The sequence below is a fragment of the Dipodomys ordii genome, unplaced genomic scaffold (genome assembly GCF_000151885.1).
Source record: "Dipodomys ordii isolate 6190 unplaced genomic scaffold, Dord_2.0 Scaffold6, whole genome shotgun sequence".
NCBI lineage: Eukaryota > Metazoa > Chordata > Mammalia > Rodentia > Heteromyidae > Dipodomys > Dipodomys ordii.
Window position 1 is genome coordinate 10,773,674 of NW_012267222.1, and position 8,042 is coordinate 10,781,715.

Below are 8,042 nucleotides of genomic sequence, written 5' to 3' on the forward strand. Positions count from 1 at the left end.
CCACTTCCAGCTTTTTTCTTTTTGCTTATGTGGTGCTGAGGAATGGAACCCAGGGCCTCATGCATGCAAGGCAAGCACTCTACCACTGAACCACCTTCCCAGCCCTTCCTGAGCTTCTTTTGCTCAAAGCTAGCTCTCTAAGCACTTGAGCCACAGTGCCACTTCTGGCTTTTTTTCTGTTTATGTAGTACCAAGGAATCGAACCCAGGGCTTCATGCATGCTAGGCAAGCACTCTACCACTAAACCACATTCCTAGCACAAGCCTTTTATTTAAAAGGACCAGAATGACTTTCCTCATCTGGTCAAATCACTACTAAATAACCCCATGCTGCTGATCACATATATGGCATATATATGCACACCGGAGGGAAACCAGGAGGATCACAGAACTAGAGAGAATCAGGGAAAAACATACAACAGCGGGACCCATCAGCTGCACTGGACATTGATCAAAATGAACCAAGCAACTCAATGGCAGCGATGGGATGGAGGGAACAAGTAGGAAAGAGGGAAGAGCTGACGCTGCAAAACAAAAGAAATGTACATATCACCCAATGTGGAAGAAATAACTGTATTGCAAAGCTCATGGAACTCAAATGTTATAGACCACGATAGACAATTTGCCCCATGAAAGTTAGAATGTGTTTGTCACTAAGTATCACTATCCCACAATACTATGAAATTTGGGAAATTATGTAATCAGTTAATCACAATGAAGAATTTGAAAAAAATAAAAAATGATTGGACCAGAATGGACAGTGTCTGGTCCAGGAGACAGTCACGGGGCCCATGAGGTAGGATGTAGGAGAGGTAGAGCTATTCAGATATGCCTAGAGAATGAATGATGTTTAGAGATGAATGTTGAGATGGAGGTTCTTGTCAGTTATGGTGTTTTTGTACATAGTAAGTACCACCACCTTCCACCAGATGGCAGTCAGGCATCTTGAGAAAAGCAATGGTGCTAAGTCATTGGATCTGACAAGAAGAAAGAAAGAGAAGGTTAAAGTAGCAGGAAGAAGAGGAACTAAATTAGGAATCTGCCTAACTGAAGACATAGGGAAATAAATACCAAATTGGTAGCTCAGGAACAATTCCCAGGCCCTGAGTTCAAGCCCCAGGACTGACCAAAAAAAAAAAAAAGGTTCACACCTGTTATCCTAGCTACTCAGGAGGCTGAGATCTGAGGATCACATTCAAAGCCAGCCCAGGCAGGAAAGTCTGTAAGACTCTTATCTCCAATTAACCACTAGCAAACCGTAAGTGAAGCTGTGGCTCAAGTAGTAGAGTGCTAGCTTTGAGCAGAAAAGCTCAGAAACAGCACCGAGGCCATGATCAGATTCAAGCCCCTTGACTCACCAAACAAAAATGGATACAATTTCCTTTTATTTATGCAAATAATAGCTCTTTCCTACAGAGATATGCTCTGAGCATGTTTTAGATACTTGAATTTGATACCCTGGCATGTTTCTCAGAACTGTGATGGACTTACATCATTCATTTCCCAAGGCCAGTTTTAATGCTGCAATCTCTCAGTTCAGTAAATGTGGAAATTCCAGATGAGACAATTACTGTATCTGTTGGCCAGATTTTTTTGCTTGTGCTCTGGAGTTCTCCCTTCCACTCTCTATTGCTCCACCAAGAAAAAGATATACAAGGCTTGTGCCCAAAACCATTGCTAGAAAATCATGAGTTATAGATATAGCTTTTTTCCATATTTTCTTTTTTTTTTTTTTTTGTCAGTTCTGAGGCTTGAACTTAAGGTCTGGGCGCTGTCCCTGAGCTGCTTATGCTTAAGGCTAGCACTCTACCACATGAACCACAATGCCACTTCCAGCTTTTTATGTGTATATAGTACTGAGGAATTGAACCCAGGGCTTCATGCACACTAGGCAAGCACTCTACCACTAAGCCACGTTCTCAGCCCTCCATATTTTATTTCTAATAAACTGGGGCCCTATACTTCCACATCTTCCCATTTTAAAACATTTCACCATGAAGGGCTGGGAAGAAAAAGCCAGAAGTGGCGCTGTGACTCAAGTGGTAGAGCACTAGCCTTGAGCTGAAGAGCTGAGGGACAGAGCCCAGGCCCAGAGTTCAGGCCCCATGACCAACCAAAAAAAAAAATTTTTTCCCGGGAAAACCATTCTTCATAGCACAATGGTCAGGGCCCCAGGTCAAATCTTGCTGCTGGCTTGCTTGTGACCTGAGGCAAGCCACTAAACCTATGCAGTCACACTGTCGTCTGTAAAGAGGGGAATGGTATCTGTCTCATGAATTATTTTGAGAATTAAGTGAGGGAGTAAATAAGAAAATGCTCTGTGGATGCACAGGAAGAGGGAGGTACTATTGACTGCTCACACAGCCTCGGCCCCATGGCCTCCCATTTTGAAATTCCCTCACACCATTTGGAGACTTCACCTGGACTGAAGGTTAAAATAAATTATCATAGTGGCTAGGAATGTATCTTACTGGTAGAGTGCTTGCCTAGTGTGCCTGAAGCCTTAGTTTCGATTCCTCAGAACCACATACATAGAAAAAGCCGTAAGTGGCACTGTGGCTCAAGTGGTAGAGCGCTAGCCTTGAGCAAAAGCAGCTCAGGGACAGTGCCCAGGTCTTGAGTTCCAGCCCCAGGACTGGCAAAGTAAAAAATAAAAGGTCATAATGGCACACATTCACTTGCTCTGCCCAAGCCTATTAGCTCCAATAGAATCTCTGACTCCTGCCCAGACTGCGCGGTCTGCCACTTGTTTCCGTCCAAGCACAGGTAGATGAATTCAGCAGCAGTCTGCATCTCTGGTGTTGAAAAACAGTAGGGAAGAAACTGCTAATAAAAAATTTCTTCTCCTCAGGTAAAGAGAGTTGCTTTGAGAGAATTGTGTCACGATTTGGAAAGAAAGTCACATATGTAGTGATTGGAGATGGACGAGATGAAGAAATTGCAGCCAAACAGGTAACCGTGGTGAAGAAAAGAGTGTGTGCGCTATGAGCAATTCAAAAAATGGTAAAACAAAATGAGAAAACTCAGTTTGTTGTGCAACTCAGATGTTTGTGCAACTGTAGTGTTTTCTTTCCTTCTCTTTCTTCTTCTTTTTTTTTTTTTTTTGTGCAGTCCTGTGGCTTCAATTCACCGGTTCCCTAGGTTTTGTGCTCAAGACTAGCATTCGGCACTTTGAGCCACAGCTCCACTTCCAGGCTTCCAGCATTTTTGGTAGCTAATTGGAGATAAGGTTCTTACGTGCTTTCCTGTTCAGGCTGGCTTCAAACTGCGATCCTCAGATCATAGTTTCTGGGTAGCATGAGCCTGGGTCCCCATTTTTTGCTTTTTCTTTTTGTCGGTCATAGGGCTTGAACTCAAGACCTGGGCACTATCCCTAAGCTTTTGCTCAAAGTTAGTGCTCTACCACTTTGAGCTACAGTACCACTTACAATTTTCTGGTGGTTAATTGGAGATAAGAGTCTCATGGACTTTCCTGCCCTGACTCACTGAACTGTAGTCCTCAGATTTCAGCCTCCTGAACAGTTAGGATTATAGACATGAGCCACCAATGCCCAGCTCTGTTTTTCTTTAAGGAATGAGAAAGGTAATTTTCTCCTCAGATGGAGCTTTCCCAGTACAAGGTTAGCTCCTCCCCTAGCCCCTCCTTCCTGCCACTCAGGAATCTTCAAAGCATCCCTCCTAGTTACATGGATTCCATCATTAATCCTGATGTGGCTCCACCATTGCCTTTATTCAAGGTGACCATCAAGAGCATAAGGCTTGACTACAGAAAGGAATCATTCTTTTCTGGGCTTCAGACTGGAAGTGGTAATGGGGAGGATATCAATGGAGAGTTATTTTTTTGTTTGTTTTGGTTTTAGTTTTGGTAGGTCATGGGGCCTGAACTCGGCCTGGGCGCTGTCCCTCTAGCGCTCTACCACTTGAGCCACAGCGTCATTTCTGGCTTTTTTTTGCTTATGTGGTAGGAATTGAAGCCAGGGCCTCATGCATGCAAGGCAAGCACTCTACCATTGAGCCACCTTCCCAGCCCAGAGAGTTGTTTATGTAATGAAAATCCTTCCTACTGGTAACCCCATCACTATATATGTCACAGCTGGACACTGGTGGCTCATGCCTGTAATCCTGGATGCCTGTAATCCTGGCTACTCAGGAGGCTGAGATGTGAGGATCATGGTTCAAAGCCAGCCCAGGCAGGAAAGTCCGGGAGACTCTTATCTCCAATTAACCACCAGAAAACCGGAAGTGGCACTGTGGCTCAAATGGAAGAGCACTTGCCATGAGCTGAAGAGTTGAGGGACAGCGCCCAAACCCAGAGTTCAAGCCCCAGGACAAACAAACAAAAAAAACAACAACAACAAAAACAGGTCCCAGCTCCAGGTCATTCCTTCTGAATGCAGGAAAGGAAACAGACGCTGGAGGTCTTTGGCTGGAATCTGAAGTCAGGCAGGTTCATTGGGTGCGGTGGCTGTGCATGTCTGCCATGCCTGCTACTCTGGAGGCAGAGAAGAGGACCACGTGAGCTTAGAAGTTTGGGATCAACCTGAGCAGCATAAAGAGACTCCATTTTTTAAAAATCAGACAAGTTCAAAGCCCATGCATTTACTAGCTGTGTGGCTTTAGACAATTTACTTGTCCTCTTTGAATTCCTTCATCTGTAGCTAGATCTGTATAGAGTTCTGTGTGTGCCACCCCAGTTTATTTATTTATTTTGCCAGTCATGGGGCTTGAGCTCTGGGCCTGGGCGCTGTCCCTCAACTCTTCAGCTCAAGGCGAACGCTCTACCACTGGAGCCCCAGTGCCACTTCCAGTTTTCTGGTGATTTATTGGAGATAAGAGTCTCCCGGACGTTCCTGCCTTGGCTGGCTTTGAACCATCTCAGCCTTCTGAGTAACCAGGATTACAGGCATGAACCATCAGCATCCAGCTAATACTCATTTTATCTAAGCCATTTCATTTGATCCTGAAGATCTTATGTAATCACTAGGGCAGGTCTCATGAAAGTACAGTTATCACTGAACCCTAATCAGAACTTTGCACAGTTGTACAAAATGCTCGTGCATTCAACTTATTTCTTCCTGATGACAGTCCTGAGAGTTGGGCCCTGTGATAGTTACTAGCCTGTGCTCTGGGAGGGGTCTGTGGAGGATGGGGCTGAGCAAATAAAAGCGCCCAGGAGGAGTTGGGCTCACCAGCTGTCCCCCTCTCTTGCAGCACAACATGCCCTTCTGGAGGATCACAAACCACGGAGACCTAGTGTCCCTTCACCAGGCTTTGGAGCTTGACTTCCTCTAAGAACTGGAATGGGGGACTTCCTGTGGGCTCCTTTCTCTCCTGAAGGGAGCCAGAAGCAACTGGGAACTTCCTTACTTTCTCTCCTCTGTCTCTGTCTGGCTGTCTAGCTGTCTCTCCTTCTCTCTCCTCTCCTCTCCCCACCCCCCCGCCCTCTCTGGAATGCTGGCGAGAACACAATCAAAACCAACAACTGCAACTTTTGCCAAGAGTGAGCACAGCCTGTGTCCAGCCTCACGCACACTAGACAGGACGGGGGGGGGCGAAGGGGGAGGACATCACCTTTCTGCAGCTGCAGTGCTTTTCATTCTTCTGTGTTTTGTTTCCAGAAAGGAAAAACACAAAAGGGAATTCTCGGGGTACGATTGTACTCAGTCCGCGAGCAGGTGGCACTGTTGCCCCTTGTGGTAAGGGGCAGTGCGCGGCGTTTGGGAGGCCGTCCCCTACCGTTTTTAGGGGATGCCGTGTATAGAGGGGAGGGTCTGCTCTCTGAAGCAGGTTCCCCTGTTCTGTCAAGAAAGAGGCGTGGAGGCTTCCATACAAACAGTCGCTGAAGGAGCCGAAACCCTCGGTGGCGGCACTTCCTCTCTGCCCCTCAGCTGGCTCGCTCCATGGTGGGCACTGGGCACTGGTGAACGTTAGGCTTTGGCACCGCATCCTAGAGCCTCAGTCCCCCCTCAGTCCCGCTTCCCCTTAAACTACATGGCACAACCCTGAAACCTCTTTCCTTAGGCAGTAAATTTGAAGCTGTCTGGTGGACTCTGACTTAGAAACTCCATCCCAGGAGGCTTAGCCATCAAACTGGAGACAAGGGACACAGGCTTCTTAGGAATTTCATCCGCTTTGGCTCTTGAGACCAGAAGATTCCAATTATTCCTCCTGCAGAGAAGCCCTCTCCTGCCGGACACTCCTTCAGCCTCTTCCCGACCCCTCCTGGATCCCTCCCCACCCTCAGAGCCTCACATCCACTGCACCCAGCTCCAGCTCCAGCCAGGCCCTGCCCAGGCGGGTAAAGAGGTCAACTCAAGCCTAAGCACAAGCTCCTAGCTACTTCCTGGAGGAGGCCCTTCACCTGCAGGGTATCCTGGGCGGGAATTTACCCAGATCTCTTCCAGGAACCTAATTTCCTATGGGACACCCTACTTTCAAATCCCATTCTGAGATGGGAAAGCAGAAAGACTTCCTTGATTTAAATGAGAGCATTAGTTCCTCTGTTTCATGCCTGAAATCCAGAGCCAGGTGCGAGTCACCCCTCAGCCTGGCCCTGCCAGCTTGGTGTTGGTCCCAGCCCTCATCCCGCCTCCTAGCCTAGTAGCTGTGTTTCTGTGGATGCCCTCGCTCTCCAGGATTACCCGCACACCTGCTCAGAAGGTTTGAACTTCCCCATAGCAGCCTCAGAAGGAGGTCCTTAAAGCAACCCCCGCTGAAGTCTCAGGTCCTCAATGCTGTGTACCCATTCCCACAGATGTCGAAGCACAAGGCGGCAAGATTCTTTCCAACACGGGCTCACACAGCTGCTGCCCAGGCTTAGAGCTGGCGGGAAGCACTTCATGGTCTAAGGTTTAGGAAGAGGCTTCCATCACTTAGATGCCTTGGCCTCTGTTTCCGGATGGGAGTGCGAGCAGGGAGGGATTCTGAGGCCAACCTTCCCGGTCTGTCCACAGCTGCTGCCCACATGCTGCCCTGCCTTGTTGGAAAGCTCTCGGCCCTCCGCTCACTTCCATGGTAGCTGTTGACTTCTGGTCTGGACAAAGGCCCCCCACTGGGTTTGGGCCTCACCCTGTGCAGGTTGTTCGCCCTAGCAGCCACCCTCTACTCTGGGAGAGTTCTTTATTCCTAGAGTATGGCCTTTTCCTCTTACTCTCACTGCCCAGCTTAGCGCTTTCCAAGAGGAAGTTAGACTTGGCCAGTGAGAAGTGGTGAGAAGTTCGGAACGGAGCAGCCTCTGCTTTCTGCTGGCCGCCGTCCTCATGTAGAGGGCAGATGAGAAGCAGGCGCTTCTAGGTCATCCTCGCCAAGAGCGATCGTCCAGGGGTCACTGCCCTTGCTCCCCTCCCCACCCAAGGACCTGGAAGGGAAGGAAAAGTTGCTGGAGGCTCCGGCCTGACCCTTCTACAAGGCAGGACCCCCCTTCCTACAAGAGGGAGTGCACTGAAGCTAGCCACGTGGCGACCCGCCTGGCACAGTTCCGGAAGGCGATGGGGCATCTCGCAGTGGGAGCTGTTTCTGTGGTGGCTCTGGAGCCATTGGTGACCTGGGGTTAGAGGTGGCGTGACTTTCGAATGTAAAACTAACTGTGCCTTAGCATCACCCTGTCCGATGGGGCAGCTGGTGATGTCCAGGAGAGGGGACCCCTGCTCCACATTTAGATGCCCATTTGGGCTTTTGTTTGATTTGGGGTGTTTCTGTCTTCTGCCCTGCAAGTTAAGGGGCAAAGCTGGAGTCCCCATACTTGCAGCTTGTTCAGTTTCCACAGTGTTGGGTAGGATGTGACAGGTGAACTCAGCTAAACCACCTTGCCCGGAGGGCGGAGCCACAGAACTGAAGGAGCCCCAGGCAGAGCAGGGCTCCGGCTGTCCGCCCGGGAGAGCCTGGGCTAGAGCCAGCAGTGGTGAACTTGAGCCCCTCTTTTCCTCCGCAGGGAGCAGTTAGGGCCCCCTCTTGAGCAGGCTTGTGCTTCTCCTAAACTTTTCATTTTCATCTGGAAATTAGAACTCAGCAGATATGTATGTTGAAGAAGCCAAATCGGAATTC

At 48.6% G+C, this 8,042-nt stretch overlaps 1 protein-coding gene across 1 annotated transcript in view; it reads left to right on the forward strand.

Moving 5' to 3' along the window:
• Eya3 (EYA transcriptional coactivator and phosphatase 3) overlaps positions 1–7,793 on the forward strand; it is a 79,850-nt gene extending 72,057 nt beyond the window's left edge. The window contains exons 14-15 of the mRNA XM_013032208.1: positions 2,851–2,951; positions 5,211–7,793. Coding sequence (XP_012887662.1) covers positions 2,851–2,951; positions 5,211–5,291 — 182 coding nt within the window. The 3' untranslated portion in view covers positions 5,292–7,793. The remainder of the gene's footprint in view (positions 1–2,850; positions 2,952–5,210) is intronic.
• Positions 7,794–8,042: the final 249 nt, after the last annotated feature.